Source organism: Rattus norvegicus, chromosome 2 (genome assembly GCF_021556685.1).
Source record: "Rattus norvegicus strain SHRSP/BbbUtx chromosome 2, alternate assembly SHRSP_T2T, whole genome shotgun sequence".
Lineage (NCBI taxonomy): Eukaryota > Metazoa > Chordata > Mammalia > Rodentia > Muridae > Rattus > Rattus norvegicus.
The window spans coordinates 13,574,394-13,591,494 of NC_141535.1; the positions used below are offsets into that span (position 1 = coordinate 13,574,394).

General features: G+C 40.6%; 1 protein-coding gene across 1 annotated transcript in view; it reads right to left on the reverse strand.

The window, feature by feature from the left end:
• Nucleotides 1–17,101, reverse strand: part of Adgrv1 (adhesion G protein-coupled receptor V1) — a 579,866-nt gene that overhangs the window by 481,463 nt on the left and 81,302 nt on the right. Inside the window, exons 23-28 of the mRNA XM_087635923.1 lie at nucleotides 16,329–16,509; nucleotides 13,708–13,910; nucleotides 10,707–10,836; nucleotides 5,569–5,649; nucleotides 4,161–4,300; nucleotides 1,043–1,652 (exon numbers count right to left, since the gene is read on the reverse strand). Of these exons, the coding sequence (XP_087492049.1) occupies nucleotides 1,043–1,652; nucleotides 4,161–4,300; nucleotides 5,569–5,649; nucleotides 10,707–10,836; nucleotides 13,708–13,910; nucleotides 16,329–16,509 (1,345 nt within the window). The remainder of the gene's footprint in view (nucleotides 1–1,042; nucleotides 1,653–4,160; nucleotides 4,301–5,568; nucleotides 5,650–10,706; nucleotides 10,837–13,707; nucleotides 13,911–16,328; nucleotides 16,510–17,101) is intronic.

The following is a 17,101-nucleotide window of genomic DNA, read 5'->3' on the forward strand; positions in this document are numbered from 1 at the left end:
CACTGCCGTGTGAGGTCTTCCATTTGCTGTTTATTTCAATCTCAGCAAGTTGCAAACTGGTGGAATAACAGTGAGATCTTTATAATTCTTACTTTAAAAGATTAATTGTTCAGTTCCATTTCAACTTCTTGGCTGTCAGAACTGATCCTGAATCTATCTTTATAAAAGAGTAGGAATCTTTCATAAGAAATCATTAACCTGAAGACTTCACGTCAGCAATCATAAATCGCCTTTATTGTCCTCAGCTATAATTAGTGTGGCTGTTGTCACTTCATAGTCTTCACCCAGGGAAGGCGAGCAAACTTGCTGAGGAGAGATCTTAATCCATACAGCAGTATATTATAGAATGTGGACCTTCGAGCCTCGCATCCTAGCCCCTGTAATTCCACCAACGCTCACTGTTTACAGTTGGACAGCCCTATCTCTTCCCCTTACACACATCTGTTGATTAGAACATCTGTTAGAAGTGTACCAAAATGAAGTCACTCACAGTGCTGCCACGAGAAAACTTAGGAGCTCTTTACGATGTCGGCAGAATAGTTTGAAGCAAAACAGCACTGGGGTCAGCCATATAATCATTACACAGAAGTTTTTAAAATTCACTTTGGGGGCATGAGTGCTTTTTAATATATGATTCCCAAGGGAAAAATCTATGCCTGCTTTCCGGTTGTCTGAAAGAAAATCATTTAGGAAGCATTGCTTTCAGAGATTCTTGGAGCTAAGGAGATGGCTCAGTAATTGAGAACGTTTGCTCTTGCAGAGACCCGAAGACAGGTCCAAGTGTGCAGCTCAACCCAGCTGTAAGTTAAGTTCCAGGAGATGTGATGCACTCTGCTGGCGTCCTCAGGTACCCGCACACATTTGGTATGTATGCGGTCAGGCACACACGAGCACATACAATAAATAAAGAAAATCATATAAAGGTAGTTTTACTTACCCTTAATCTTACCTTCCTTATAGTTTTTTTTTTTACATAAAAAATTTGGGTTTTCGTTTCCACAGTCTTATCTCTAACTTTCACAACACATTAATAGATACTTACTTGGGCGATTCTGTACTTTGTCTACTAAAGAAGAATTGAAAAGTTCAATGAACACAGATTCTGACCGTTCTGGTTCGTCGTCATCCAGGATTGAAATAGTGATCATTGCCTCAGTCTGATTTGCTCTGAAAAGAGCCAATCCAGATGCTGATATGTAATCTCCTCCTTGAGTTGCTCTTGCTAAATTAGGTGGGAAATATGGTGGTTTTTCCATATCATCTATGGTGGCGTATGAGATTGCAACTTCTCCCATCAGGCCTTTCAACCTTATTATCGATAACGTGACATTCTGGGTTGCTTCTTCAACACTAATAGGTCTAGTTTTGTTAGGAAAAATGAACACCCCATGGGGATCATCACTAGCCAATATTGTCAATGTGGCACTGGAAAGAACTCCCAAGGAGCCGCTGGACACGTTGAGGATGGACACGGTGCGTGTCTTGTCTAGCTCTGGCTCTTCGTCCGCCAGTATCTCCACAGTGATGTGGGCAAGCCTCTGCCCAACCTCAAACGTGATGTTGCCAGAGGTGACAGCGAGATCCCCATCCGGGTCCGAGTCCACCTTCCAAAGCAAAGTCACAGGAGACAGAGCTCCCTGAGCCCGTGTAACCTGTAAAAGAGTTCAGATGTAGAGAGAGAAACTGGCACACCAACTTAAGAATTTAAGTACACAATGATAGTGCCAGGCTAAATTCTAAGTTGTCTTTTAATTTTTTAAGTTTTCAAGATTATAAAACTATTGGAGGGAGAGGTTGTACACATCCTCCCCCTAACTTGATGGCATATAAAAGGTGACAGTGGGTGGAAAACCACAGACTAGATAGAAAATACTCAGTAACCGTAGGATGTGAGTTACTGTCCTTATGCACACGCAAGAGATACTCTTTATACTTACGGAAAATGATGTGTTTCCACTGTAAAGAACAGACCAAGAACATTTTCCAAAAAAAAGTTATTTTCAATATAATTGACCCAAAGTACAACAAAGTACAGTTAGAAGAAATGCTTTCATATATTAAGAATGAAAGGTTAAATGTGTTCTAAAGAAATCCTAATAATAATCCTAATAATAATTTATTATGTATAAATATTATCTTCAACTCAAAGTAAAATGAGGCAACAATTTTATTAAAGGATCATCCTTTCTCAGGATTTTTAGTCCTAAGTAATTATTCAATGAACTCCATAGCAGATTACTCAATGATTTCAAAGGGACAAAATGAAGTCTGTCACATGAGTACAGAAGGATGTTCCAGCCTCAGCTTTCCTCATTGTTACATGGAAATGAGAGAACTGAGGGAGCCATTTATCTGTAAAAACCTTCTATGTCTGTGCTAGAACTCAGCAGGACAGGCACACACACGACTGAATAGTATTAATACTACTTTTACTACTCACAAATATTTGGGATTTCCTTTTCCTCTGGTGAAGTGGCACAGGGCCTTATGGGCACGCAGTTCACTTACAGATATTCATAAATCCCTTCCCTCTCAGCACTCACATTTCCCAACCACACTTCTACAAAGATAAGCAATATTTGCTTCCTGAAGCAATCAATGAGCCAGCGTCCTCTGCTACCTCACGGTGGGTATGCACCATGAACCTAATTTTTAAAGAACAAATTGTTTAAAAACAACTTCCACACATTTCATTTGTTTGCTGGTTTGGGGGTGTGCCATAGTAGACTGTAGAGGAGTCAGTTCTGTTTCCACCATGTCGGCTCACAGATTGAACTCAAGCTGTCGGGCGGGCTTCTTGGAAAGGCCCCTTACTTCCTAAATCATTGAATACACTAGCCACCCTCCCCAGGCAATGTTTCTTTGCTCTAAAAAGCCACTGAGATTTTAAAGTGTTTGTTGCCATTGAAAGATCCCCCTTTGATATTAGTGCAGCCATTTCTTAAGAATGAGAATCTTTTAAGCTGGCCCTGGCTTAGCCCATAGACATTGACAATAGACCAGAAAGTACAGAAAGCACATTCCCATCCACTCTCTAGGAAGCTGCCCGACCATAAGAACAGATGGTATAGAACATATTTACTGCAGGGCAATTACAAGGCAGGAAACATTCCCGGGAAGCTGACTGACCACTATAGATTGTGCCCCAGGATGGGAAAACCTATATCAAGTTAGATGTCCTTGGTACTGACATAGCTATAGCCTTGTCCTGGGAACTCCAGGAGAGAAACATCTGCCAAGTCAGATATCCTTGGTCCTTGTCCTGGGAACCCCAGGACGGGAAAACATATATCAAGTCAGATGTACTGAAATGGCTGCATTGATATGGTTGCGGCCTTGTCCCAGGAACTCCAGGACAAGAAACATCTGCTTGGTCAGTTATCCTTGGCACCAAAATAGCTGAGTTAAAGAAACTGTGTAATCCTAAATGACTATATAAAACATACATTTCTGCTGTTCGAGGCTCCTCACATCTCTCCTGTGTGAGGACCGTGTCGAGCCCCAATGCATTGGTATCCCAAAGTAAACCTCTTGTTTTTACATCAAGACTGAGTCCCGAGTGTTTGTGGGGTGGTGGGTATCCTCAGGATTGGAGCGAGAGTCTCCTCAATCTGAGGGTCTTTCACCATGGTTATGAGAACTAATGCAGAAACTTGAAGGAGAATTCTAGCCAAAGTCCAACATGAAGGGTAATGACCTGCGATTGACTGAGAAGCTCCGGGCTGGAAAGTTGAGCTGACTGATGAAGCTTTGGATAAGGAGATCCCGGCACCATATCCACTGGTGTCTCAGACCCCACAGTGCACAGAAACAAACATAAAGACAGACTCTTCATCCCCAAAGTTCCCCTCTTCCTTCCCGGAAATCCTCATGACCCCATGTCTCACGTCCATGTTCTCTTCCTTGGATGCCAGTCTGCCTTGCCTCCAGAAATCCAAATATAACACAGTATATTCTCTAAAGGGTCAAGGCTCCTCAAAGTAGCAAATTTACATGTAAATGCAACCACACATTAACAATAAGTCACTAATTAGCAATCTGCCCTACCTAGACTCACTCTTAACACCATTTTACAGAAAAAAAGCAAACAAAAGAAGAAGCACGCCCTACGGATAAACTACACCATTTTGCAATTAGGAGGCGTCTCAGAAAGTACTCACATTTAATACAACAGTACTGTATCCATCCTCTGGTTCAGTTCCACTGACAAAGAGTGACTCAGGGCTGAATTCAAACACCCCATGAGCATGGTCGGAGGCAGCAATGGTCACCAGAATCTGGGAAGCCACTCCTAGACTGGCTGCAAGTTCCCACAAATGGGAAAAAAAGAGGTTAATCACTATTTTATAAACTACCCAAAAGCAAAGAATAACTAATTGTAAAAAATGTAAAGGCTTTCTATTCATGGAGTTCCTTCTAAGTTGTTTTAGAAAGGAAGGTGGGTCCAATGGTCGCCACACATATTTGTACTTCTATGATCCTCTCTGCTTGGGCAACGCTTGAAGATGAATAGGGGAATTTGTGTTCCTTTGCCTTTCTCTCTGAAAGAGCATTCTCCCACACAAAGCTTGGGAGGAATGTGTCCCACAACTCTGATTACCTCTCAAGGGCATCAAACAAACCTACTATAAACTCTCTAAGACAGTGGTGCCCCTAGGACTTTAATGGATCCAAATGCAGAGTCAGGGTTTCCAACGTGCCCTCTAAGCCTACTTTTCCATCCTATTATAGATCAGATTAAATCCCAAACAATCCATGCTTGTAGAAAAAAAAAAAGCTAAAGCCTAAAGTAGCATTCAGTCCTCCTAACTAGCGCTTTTATAGTGATTCCTGCAGACAGACAAAAAGATGGACAACCGTAAAAGCAACAGTCACACACAGAAATGACACGGAGTACTGATGGGCACTAGAACCAACGGGAGTAGCAGTAGCAGCATGCACTCTGAGGCCAACGTGCAAACTCTGACATTAGGAAAGGGAGCGTTTGAGGGTTGGACGGTGCGATCTGTCACAAGGCAGCTACTCTAAATGGTCTCTGCATGCATGAGAAAGAACCTGGGTAAAAAGCTGAAGTGATCTGTATCTGAATCTGTTTCAGAATTGTTTAACAGTAATTAACTGGGAACTTATTTTCCCTTCATTTCCTTCTCATTTTTCTCACTTGTTTTGATGAAGTTGTGCATATAAAAATTTGTTTCTTGTTGTACAGAAAATAAGTGGGACAGATTTTACATGAAAATACCAATGCTCCGTCAATCAAATTCAAAGCCATGGAAAGTATTTTCAACAATCATTCATTTTAATGGCATTCAAACAAAGTTTCTATCCATTCAGAGTCAGCAAACAACTTCAGGTCCATGTAGTGGAGAGTGTTGTCCATTAGAAGCAGGCAAGAATGAGATTCTGTCTCCATCATCGAGAGAACATACCTCATAAAGCTGTTGTGATGGTTAATGGGTTAAAACACACAAAGGACCATCTAGTTACAGGAGATGACAGGAAGGGATTAGCATTGCTCTCTGGAATGAGAAGCTCTTCCTAGTAAGAGACCGCAGGGTAGCTGCTTACCATGCATGCGAACAGCTGGAAGGAAGAAATCCGTGTCCCCTTCTCCACTACCACTGCCATCAACCCTAAAAAGTTCAGACACTTCACAAGAGACACACAGAGACAACGCACACAACACACAGCAACACAGTGAGAAAATTAAGATCACTTAAAACAAGGCAAGTAAAGAAGACAGTAAGAGCCACTCAGCGGTGTTCATTTTCCATAGATAATAGATCATCAGGAATTATGATGTGCAGCATCATGTAGGAAATTGCTAAGTCTTTCTAGTTTTAGGAAAGACTCCACTAGTAACTAATAGCATCCATGTCCAATTATTTAAATAATCTTGGAGATTTTTGCAATTTATAGTAATATAAATCTGTAGCACTTTGAAATTATTGATAATATTTGTGTATATAGCCATACATTTTGATTTACAATCCAGTGAAGTATACCTTGTTAATCACAACTAATTAAAAACTAGCAAAATGCTGCTAACACTTCCCCATGCACACACTCAGACCCTACCAGTCTACCCTCAAACTTAGTTGCCCTGTTGGTTTGACACCGACATTGTCAGCAGAGTCTTAGATCATCAGGCTATGTTAGCCCTGTCTAGGAGGGATGCCAGTTGTATACAGTTAGCAAAGCACTGCACTTTCCTCAATATCCCAGCTCTCTCGCCTACAAAGAACACTGTAGTTTACAGATATCTCACAAAGCTTTAAAAACATAGTTAAAACAATAAAATATATACTGCCTGGAGAACATACGAGAGCTATAACCAATATAAAGTAGTTACACTTTCATATCTAATACACCGTATGCGCCAACCATGATTTTGCAAAATATTTATAAAGAAAGGAAGGACAAGAACAGCAAAAATGAAAGGCAGATATGAAAAGCAGGCCACATTACCAAGGTCCTGGATTGACAGGCCAGGTTAAGGTCTGTCTTGGTTTTTGTTCTTCCTTCAATAAAGACTGGAATAATCCAGGCATGAGAATGTATAGAATTTATAGAATTTATAGTTCTCTCAGAGAGAGAACTGATTTCCAACAACCATACAGTCCATAAATCTGCTGCCATACTGTCTGGAAGTCAGAGGAAGAAATATGAAGCCCAATGGCACGTACACCTTAACTGGTATCAAACACTAGTAAGGCCATGGTTAGCATGCCCAGTCAACACCTAGTAAGGCTGTGGTTAGCCTGCCCAGTCAACACCTAGTAAGGCCATGGTTAGCTCAGTCAACAGCTAGTAAGGCCATGGTTAGCATGCTCAGTCAACACCTAGTAAGGCTGTGGTTAGCATGCCCAGTCAACTTTGGGGGAAAAAAACCAGTACAGCCCAAGGTGTGCTCTTTTGCTCCATGTAGACCCTGCAAGCTTTTACAGCAGAAAGGTCAGTGTCTAGACAATTTTTTCTCTTAGCCTCAACTCACTACTAAAAATTGAGCTCATCTTACTAGGGAACTACAAATAAGATTCTATCACCTTCTAGTATACAATACATGTTCTAAATCTCTGAGGAAATGTTTCTACATAAACGTCTAAGTATCGCTAGGATGATAACTATCTTCGTTACATTTGGTGGACACAGGATGGGTTGCAGTTCCGTGGCCAGTCACTTCCTTGGTACAAACGGGGCCTTGGCATTGATCCCAGACCTGCAGAACTTTGATGATTTCCTTTTTTGAGTCAGAATCTCACTATGTCCTGACTGGCCTTCACACATGATATAGACTAAGCTGACCTCAAAAGTGCCGGAATTAAATGTATGTGATGTCATACCTGGCCCTTGATGGTTCGTTATTTTCTCTTCACAACAAATAATTTTATTTTAAAAGTCAAAACTATGTCTATTTCATATTTGAGTTTAAATTTTGACTGGCTTTTAAAATTGCTGATGCTTGATTTCTGTTTTTTCTTCCATTTTTATTAAATTGGGTATTTCTTGTTTACATTGCAAATACTATTCCCTTTCCTGGTTTCCTGTCCATCAGCTTTCTAACACCTCCCCCTCCCTTTCTATATAGGTGTTCCCCACCCCATCCACCCCCACCATTACCGCTCACCCCCAAAAATCCCCTACACTGGGCATCCAGTCTTGGCAGGACCAAGGGCTTCCCCTTCCTCTGGTGCCCCAACAAGGCTATTCACTGCTACCTATGGAGTTGGAGCCCAGGGTCAGTCCATGTATAGTCTTTGGGTAGTGGCTTAGTCCCTGGAAGCTCTGGTTGTTCTTATGGGGTCACAAGTCCCTTCAGCTCTTTCAGTCCTTTCTCTAATTCCTCCAATGGGGGTCCTTTTCATTCAGGGGTTTGCTGCTGGCATTCACCTCTGTATTTGACATGTTCTGGCAGTATCTCTCAGGAGAGATCTATATCCAGTTCCTGTCAGCATATACTTCTTCACCCATCTTATCTAGTTTGTTGGCTGTATATGTTTGGGTCACATGTGGGGCAGGCTCTGAATGGGTGTTCCTTCAGTCTCTACGCTAAACTTTGCCTCCCTATTCCCTCCCGAGAGTATTCTTGTTCCCCTTTTAAAGAAGGAGTGAAGCATCTGCATTTTGATCATCCTTCTTGAGTTTCATGAGGTCTGTGCATCTTGGGTAATTCAAGCATTTGGGCTAATATCCACTTATCAATGAGTGCATACCATGTGTGTTTTTCTGTGATTAAGTTACTTCACTCAGGATGATATTTTCCAGTTCCATCCATTTGCCAATGAATTTCCTGAAGTCATTGTTTTTGATAGCTGAGTAATATTTCATTGTGTAGATGTACCACCTTTTCTGTATCCATTTCTCTGTTGAAAGGCATCTGGGTTCTTTCCAGCTTCTGGCTATTATAAATAAGGTTGCTATGAACATAGTGGAGCATGGGTCTTTATTATATGTTGAAGCATCTTTTGGGTATATGTCCAGGAGAGGTATAGTTGGGTCCTCAGGTAGTGCAATGTCCAATTTTCTGAGGAACCTCCAGACTGATTTCCAGAGAGGTTGAACCAGTTTGCCATACCACCAACAATGGAGGAGTGTTCCTCTTTCTCCACATCCTTTCCAGCATCTGCTATAACCTGAGTTTTTGATCTTAGCCATTCTGACTGGTGTGAGGTGGAATCTCAGGGTTGTTTTGATTTGCACTTCCCTGATGTCTAAGGATGTTGAACATTTCTTCTTTTTTTTTTTTTCGGAGCTGGGGACCGAACCCAGGGCCTTGCGCTTCCTAGGCAAGCGCTCTACCACTGAGCTAAATCCCCAACCGAACATTTCTTTAGGTGCTTCTCAGACACTCAATATTCCTCAGCTGTGAATTCTTTGTTTAGCTCTGTACCCCATTTTTAATAGGGTTATTTGGCTCTCTGGAGTCTAACTTCATGAGTCCTTAGTATATTTTAGATATTAGCCCTCTATCAGTTGTAGGTTGGAAAAGATCTTTTCTCAATTGGTTGCCATTTTGTCCTAATGACCATGTCCTTTGCCTTACATAAGCTTTGCAGCTTTATGAGATCCAATTTGTCGATTCTTGATTTTAAAGCATAAGTCATTGGTGTTCTGTTCAGGAAATTTTCTCCAGTGCCCATGTGTTCCAGATGCTTCCCCACTTTTTCTTCTATTAGTTTGAGTGTATCTGGTTTGATGTGGAGGTCCTTGATCCACTTGGACTTAAGCTTTGTACAGGGTGATAAGCATGGATCGATCTGCATTCTTCTACATGTTGACCTTCAGTTGAACCAGCACCATTTGCTGAAAATGCTATCTTTTCTCCACCACATGGCTTCATCTCTTTTGTCAAAAATCAAGTCACCATAGGTGTGTGTGTTCATTTCTGGGTCTTCAATTCTATTCTACTGATCTATTTGCCTGTCTCTGTACCAATACCATACAGTTTTATCACTATTGCTCTGTAATACTGCTTGAGGTCAGGAATGGTATTGTTGAGGATAGTTTTAGTTATCCTGGGTTTTTGTTAATCCAGATGAATTTGCAAATTGTTCTAACTCTATGAAGAATTGGATTGGAATTTTGATGGGTATTGCATTGAATCTGTAGATTGCTTTTGGTAAATGGCCATTTTTACTATATTAATCCTGTCAATCCATGAGCATGGGAGATCTGTTCATTATCAACTATGCTGGTGACAGTCACTAACATTCTCTTTCTATTATCTAAGTATCATTTGAGCTCAGTGACACAAACAGTGACTTCTAATAGTGCACACTGATCTTCTCATCACTGAAATGATGAGGCCAGTGTGAGAACGCCCCTGTGGCTAAGTGAAGCTGTCCACAGACAACAGTGACATTTGCACGTGGAACCGTGCAGCTCTTCTTCCTGCTTTATACATTCACCTGGGTGCAACACTGCCTGTTGACTATGTCCTCTGCTCCCAAGCACTCGCTTGGTTCCCTGTGTTTTCATCTAGGTTAGGAACACAGGAAAAGGGAATTTTGTTTACTTACCCAAAAACCTTAATCATATAGAAAGACAGTTCTTGTATACACGCTCTTCCTAGATTTCCAGTTTGAAAGCTCTCTAGACTATGACTTTCTTTGTTACATAATGCAGATGTTGACAATGAGATCAATGCCAGGCTTTGCTATTTAAGAAAATGCTGTGAAAACACTACCTTTCTTATAGCTATCAAAGCACATGCAGTGCATGCTGCATGTATTCGATCTCTGCCTAAGCAGCATCTACCTGATACATACATTAATATTTCTGCAAAGAAACACAGAAATTGCTCATTCAAGTGGAAGAAATACAAACAGCTTCATATTTCTAACAGAAAGTATTTCTACGCATTGAATTTTAGCTGCAAAGGCCTTTGATAATGAGTTTTCTAACTGGCAAAATTCAAAATAAGATATCATAGACCTGTCTTCCCTGGAATTATTGTTCTGGACTTCACTAACAGATGTATGCATTATATCCGAAGACAGCTCTAGTGCAACTATTAAGAAATTTCAAAAAGAAAGAAAATAACCAGGTCACTTTAGAGCCCAGCAATAGGAATGGCAGCAGTAATTTTTCCATCCAGTGCAAATGTACTGTGACTGATTCAGAGGAATCTTTGAATTGACTCTACCTAGTGACATCATGGTTAGCAGACAAGTAAATATTTGCTATTTATATGTTACCCATCTTACCTCCTCCATCCAAGTTTAACAACTCAACTTTAAAAGACTTTTCCAGTTCAGGAACGGAATTATCAGTGATGTTGACAAAAATATATTTGTATCTTTCTCCTGATTGAAATTCTAATGTGCCAGCAATACTCTGAAACACAAACAAACAATTATTCTGTATGTAAAATTGCAAAATGAAAATGTTTACTGTATGCCAAATTGTCATAAATTCTGAAAATGGGAAAAATTAAACTCACATAAGTAAATATGAAAATATAAAATGTAAATTCAAAACACATGTGCTTTTCATTATTCTTATGTGTGATTATCGAATGGTCTACCAATGAGATACTCCCCAAGCTCTAACAAATACTTATTTTCAACTTCACAAAGTAGGTGGACTTCTGTTTTTCTCACTTCTTCTTCATCAAAAACAAGAGATTTAAGAAATCTTCATAGTTGACACGTAAAGATTCTTAAAGAAACATTTCCTTTTCGCACAAGGAATTCTCTTCCAATACTTAACAAAACCATTTTCTTCTTGAGTTTACTGCCATAAACTTTAACGTAATTTAATATTTTGGCATCATTGTTCGTGAATGTCTATTTCACCTTCTATAGCTGTTAATAATCTTAGCTCTAAATGAGAGGTTGGAGTGTGGGTTCACTCAGTTACTCGTTTAGTCAACATGGAGAGCATGCCGGACACCAGTAGCCAAGACCAATCAAACTCTATGAAGAAGTTCTAGAAAGAGTATTAGAACTTGTCAGTTAAGAACACTAGTGGCTGTTCTTTCAGAAGACCCGGTTCAATTTCCAGTACCCACATGGCAGCTCACAATCATCCATAAGTTCATTTCAAGGAGTTACAGTGCCTTCACATACCTGCCCATATGTGAGTATCAGGTATGCACATGGTGAGCAGACATACATGCAGGCAAACATCAAATTCTTAATTAGAACTTTGCGAAGATGAAAGAGTGTTACATATTATTAATTATTAAAGTCATCAGGTGGAATATGTGAAATAAATAAGAGTGGAGATGGAGCCAGTGTGCCTGGACTTTGGCACCAGGTAGAGGAATTCCACAGGTCAAAGGACAGACGGACACTTGACCATCTTAGGAAACTGACTTAACCCCAACGGTATCTTACAGTCAACACTTCTGGTCTTGCTCATCTGTGCTGATACACTATGCTACTTTCTCTGTCTTTTTGTATTGTCCAAAGTCCTCTCTGTCAGTGTTCCTGGCAGAGTTTAACTCAACAAACTCTCCAGACAGTCCATCTAGACAAGCTTTTGATATTATGTAGATGACCACAACTTCCAGGGCTGTGTGTCTTCTAACCTCTGACATCCAGACTTAACAACTGAATTTTTCTAATGATTTCTGTCAAAGTCTCACATTTATTACCTTTTTCCTAAAACTCTGCTTTGTTCATTCATCTCCATGACACTGAGTCCTCGAACAGTATAACCTACCGTTAACATCATAACTCTATCAAGAGACATTCTTGACACCCTTTGCTCCACCAGCCACACTGACCCTCAGACCCGGCCACCTTCTCCCGAAATCATTGCTTGAACCTGTCTAGTTGTCTGTGGATTGCGGCGCTAGCCTAGTTCAAATCCCTCTTGTCTTGGCTCCTTCACAAGGCTCCATTTGCCTTTCTACATCCAAGGTCTGCCTCCCGGACCCCACTCTCCACAATGCAGCTTAATGTGTATGGATGCACAGTCCCTCTGCATTTCTTCTCTTTATAAAAAAAATTGTAAAAAGCTGAAAGTGTCAGATGGCCTGTGAGGTTAGAGTCATCCTGTCTACACAGACCATAGCTTCCTTCCTAGCCAGTCCTCCACATCACAGGGAAAATGCCTTCCTGCAGTTCATTTGACAGCTTGGGCCCTTCCCAACACTGGTGCCTCACTAATCTAGTGTTGTTGGAAGGAGAAGTCTAAGACTACATAACTCACTGGGTTAGAGCTGCAATTAGTGGAGTTCAGTTAGCCAAGACCATGCAGCTCAGAAGAAAGAGTAAATACAAATTACTATGGAAGAGGAAGGTAGGGAACAAGAAACTGAAAACTTAAAAGAATGAATTACGGGGGAAACAATAAACATTGAAGTGTGTAATTGAGAAGGATTCCCAAGAAGAAACTCTAATCATTTTCTTTCGTAAGACTGCTGTCAACCTTATGAGTAGGCAGTGGTGAATGTTACTATATATGTATCATGAATAGTGTGTAACACATACAATGTTGCCATTCATCTACAGAGTGATCCTGCCCAGTGGATATACTATGACCTTATAGGTAAAGACTTTCATAGCAGGAAGGAGGAATCTCTACAATCCACATAGAGAGATCAAATGAAAACCCTGATCTGTCCATTTCTAAATCCTTAGAACCATACTAAAGTGCCACGTTGCTTCTCCATTGAAGAAAAAATGATAACATTTTAAAGCCCTGCACATATAATATCTTTGCAATTTTTATTTTTATCTAGTGAACTTTCTTAAAGAGTTTGAAGGAGTTAAGGATCATATTGTTACATGATCCGCCCAAAGCTATGCCATTAGAACAAACTACACAGGGAAAGCGAGAGTGAGTATAACATGCAATCTGATAGCTGTCTAAGTGCCATGTTTCATTGCAATAAACTGACAACTTCCACAAATTTAAAAAAGGTCATAAAACAACCAGTGCTTGTTTGTTTGCTTGATGGGTTCCTCATAAAATGCTCGATGCTTGCAATCCTGCAGGAGGACTGAGCCCAAGTACAAAGGTATAAATGCTCCTTCAAAAGGCGTGGTGATGGGCTGAAGGGAGGGCTCGGTGGTTAAGAGCACCTATCTGTCCTGAGGACATGTTGGCTCTCAACTTTCTGAAACTCTCATTTCAGGGAACCCGAGGCTCTCTTCTGATCTCAACACGGATGGCACGCATATGTGCACAGACACTCATGCAGGCAAAACACTAATATACATAAAATAAGAACTGTTAGGTCTTAGTAATATGTACCTGGTAGTCCCCTGGACTAAATGCTGTCAGGGACACTGTTCTAAATCCCACAGTCACTCGGCCAAGGAGCCCTTGTGCACGAACGACCAGCAAACGGATTTCTCCGTCCTCTTCCTGCACTGTGATGTGGGGCACGCTGCTGGCAGGCAGACTCATTGCATCTTCAGGCTGAGGAGGCAGCCCTGTGGAGAACTGCAGCAAGCCTGGTAGAGACAAAGACACGTGTGTGGGGGGGGGGTGACTTAGTCACTGTGGAAGAAGCCCTTGCACATCAGTTCAATCTTTGCTACAAACAATCTTGGGCAGTCATTTCTACTATCCAGCTAAACTCCCAAGGAGCTTCACATAGGAGAGATTTTAACAAAGCTTTATTAACATACTTTTGATGCAGAATACTTTTCATATGATGTTTTAAAATTATTTCCTTTATTTTTGAGATTATACTCACATCACAATCCCCTTCCCCCCCATATATCTCTCCTTACTGATTTCAAATTCATAGCTTCTTTTTCATTAATAGTTCTTATGTAAATAGATGTGTGTATATATAGGGATATATATGCTTAAATACAGAAATACAGCCTGTTCAGTCTACACAGCAGTAACACTGTGTGTGTGTGTGTGTGTGTGTGTGTGTGTGTGTGTGTGTGTGTGTTTTCAGAGCTGATCATTTGATATTCAATAACCAGTTGCTGTGCTCTTCCCTAGGAATGACAGTTTCTCCCACTTTCAGCATAGCTTGGTTTCCTGTAGGTCTTTGTGTAAGGTTGAGGCCTGAAGAGACTTCCAGCTGTCTGTATTAATGTGTCTGTTGGTGCCATCCTCGGTCAGCTCATGTTTCAGCAGTTATATTGGTGAGTGTGATGTATGACCAAGTCTTCTAGAAATGTCAGACACCCATATCTGTTCTTTAAGCCTTCATAATGGCACATATTGAGAGTGCAGGAGGGAAGAAACCAATAGCCCTCCCTGGCTTTGACACCTATGAACCACAACAACAAGCACAGCATGATGATGCCAAGGGTACAGTGTAACATGCATATCCTCGCAGCAACCAGCATCGCTCTGACTGGACCTAGGACCCCTCAGCAAGAAGAAAATCATGCCTGGTACTGTGAACCCCACCAATACTCAGGGTTAGTGAAGTCATGAATCTTGGAGGAAAACCTACGAGTACCATTTTACTAAACCAGCATAATCCCCACTATGTTCTAAAACTTTCTATATGCCCACGGGTAACTGTAACCCTCACCCACCAGTGAGGAAACTTCTCTAATGCAACAGATGGAGACGTTTACAGAACCTACGACCAACTGCCAATGCAGAGTCGTCCCAAATGATAGATCTGTAACACAGATTCTGACCAAAGTCTTGGAATCATTGTGTTAGAGGGGGCAAGAATAGTGTAAGAACCAGAGGACAGGAGTGTCCTGTGAGACCATGTCTTCTAGGAATGTCCAAAGTCACACCCAGAATGCTTTTAAACCTTCTTAATGCCCACCATTAAAATGTTAATTTTTGTCTCTACTCAAAGAAATCTTTGTCAATCCACTGAATAATCAATAAGAGAAACACTAAGGAAATTTTAAAATAATGTGTTTCCAAACATTTACTCATATTTGACAAGTTTCTGGAATTCTTGAATTCATGTAGAGCCATACTGATGATACTCTAAAGAATAGTCAACATTTTCTTTAAAATTTAATTCTAAAAACAGAAAAAGACAATCCTAGTTTCCCTACCAAAACACTTAAAAATGCCCTTGTCATTCACACACAAAATATCATTTTAATAAAAAACAATTTCAACATCAATGGTTTCCAATTAAATCTATTGCTTGTTAGGATAATAGTTAAACTACTATAGTGAGACTCCACCTGTTAAAATCTATTAAAACATAAATTACAGAATTTTTAATTACTTCAATATGAGCATACTATGGGTGGTTTGAATAGGAATGGCTTCCACAGACACATGTGCTAGAATGACTGGTCCATGGGAAGTGGCACTATTTGCAGGTATGGCCTTGTTAGAGTGTGACCTTGTCAGAGAAAATGTGACAATGTGGGAAGGGGCTTTGAGGTCTGTATGCTCAAGCTCCACCCAGTGTGAAACACAGTCTCCTCTGTTGTCTATGGATGAAGATGAAGAACTCTTGGCTCCTTCTCCAGCACCATATCTGCCTGGATACTACCACACTTCCCACTATGATGATAACACACTACAACTCTCAAACTGTTTGCCAGCCCCAACCAAATGTTTTCCTTTGTAAGAGTTGCCTTGGCCATGGTGTCTCTTCACAGCAGTGGAAACTCTAAGACACACAGCAATCTAAGTATTTTCATTATATAAACTTTGATAACCGTATAAACGTACTTGTTCACTTTAAATAGCACTGGGAGACTCTCTGAATGTATTACTTAAGCTGAGAGGTTGATCTTTACATTGTCTTTCATAATCGATGTCCCACAAAACAGCAACATAGATTCTCATGCTGCTCTTAAGGTCTTAAGGGAGTTCTAGTGCAGATTCCCTTGTAAGTTCTTTTTAGAGAAAGAAAGAAGAAAGAAACTGAGAACAGCAAGCGAAGAGAGAACAATTAATTCAGCAGAGTGGTTTACCATAAGGGTGATCACTAGCTTTGACAGTGATGTCTGTGGTTTCCTTCTCAGGATCTATGCTGGCACCACTGACAGGAGTTGAACCAAGTTTGCCGTCTCCTGGAACTGCAGACACGAGCGTCACACGAAAATATTCATTCAGCTCAGGAATGTTCTCATCAAGAACATATAAATTCAGGACCTGTTTATTGCAAAAGCACAGTAGTGACTGCCAATTAAGAAAACAACCAATTAAATAATATATGATTCAAACTGCCATCAAATGTCACTTGATTATTTCAACATGAACTTGCACATTTACGCATACATACCTGTGTAGGCACATATATAAATAAAAAGAGATCTGAGGATGCTAATTCCTTAATAATGTTTGCTTTAATGAGCTGAATGTGAAACCCCCAAAATTCAGATGTTAATATCTTGCTCCTAAGGTGATGGTATTAGGAGACGAGCCTTAGGAAGAAACCTGTTCTTAAAGGAGACTTCTTGAGTGGGATGAGACAGAGGCCGTGGGAAGTTCATTTATGCTGCCTACGAAAGCCAAATGGTAGCATAGATTTGGAGCAGAAAAGGAGCCTCAGCAGACATTGAATCTGCAAGCATCCTGCCCTGGGGAATCCCACGATTTATAACCATAAACAATGAAATGCTGCAGTTTATAAACTCTCCTGTGTGAAATGTTGTGATAGCAATATAACACATAGGAATGGTAATACACATCTATAACACCAAGACTCAGGAGGCTGAGGCAGGAGGATGACATGTCCATGGCC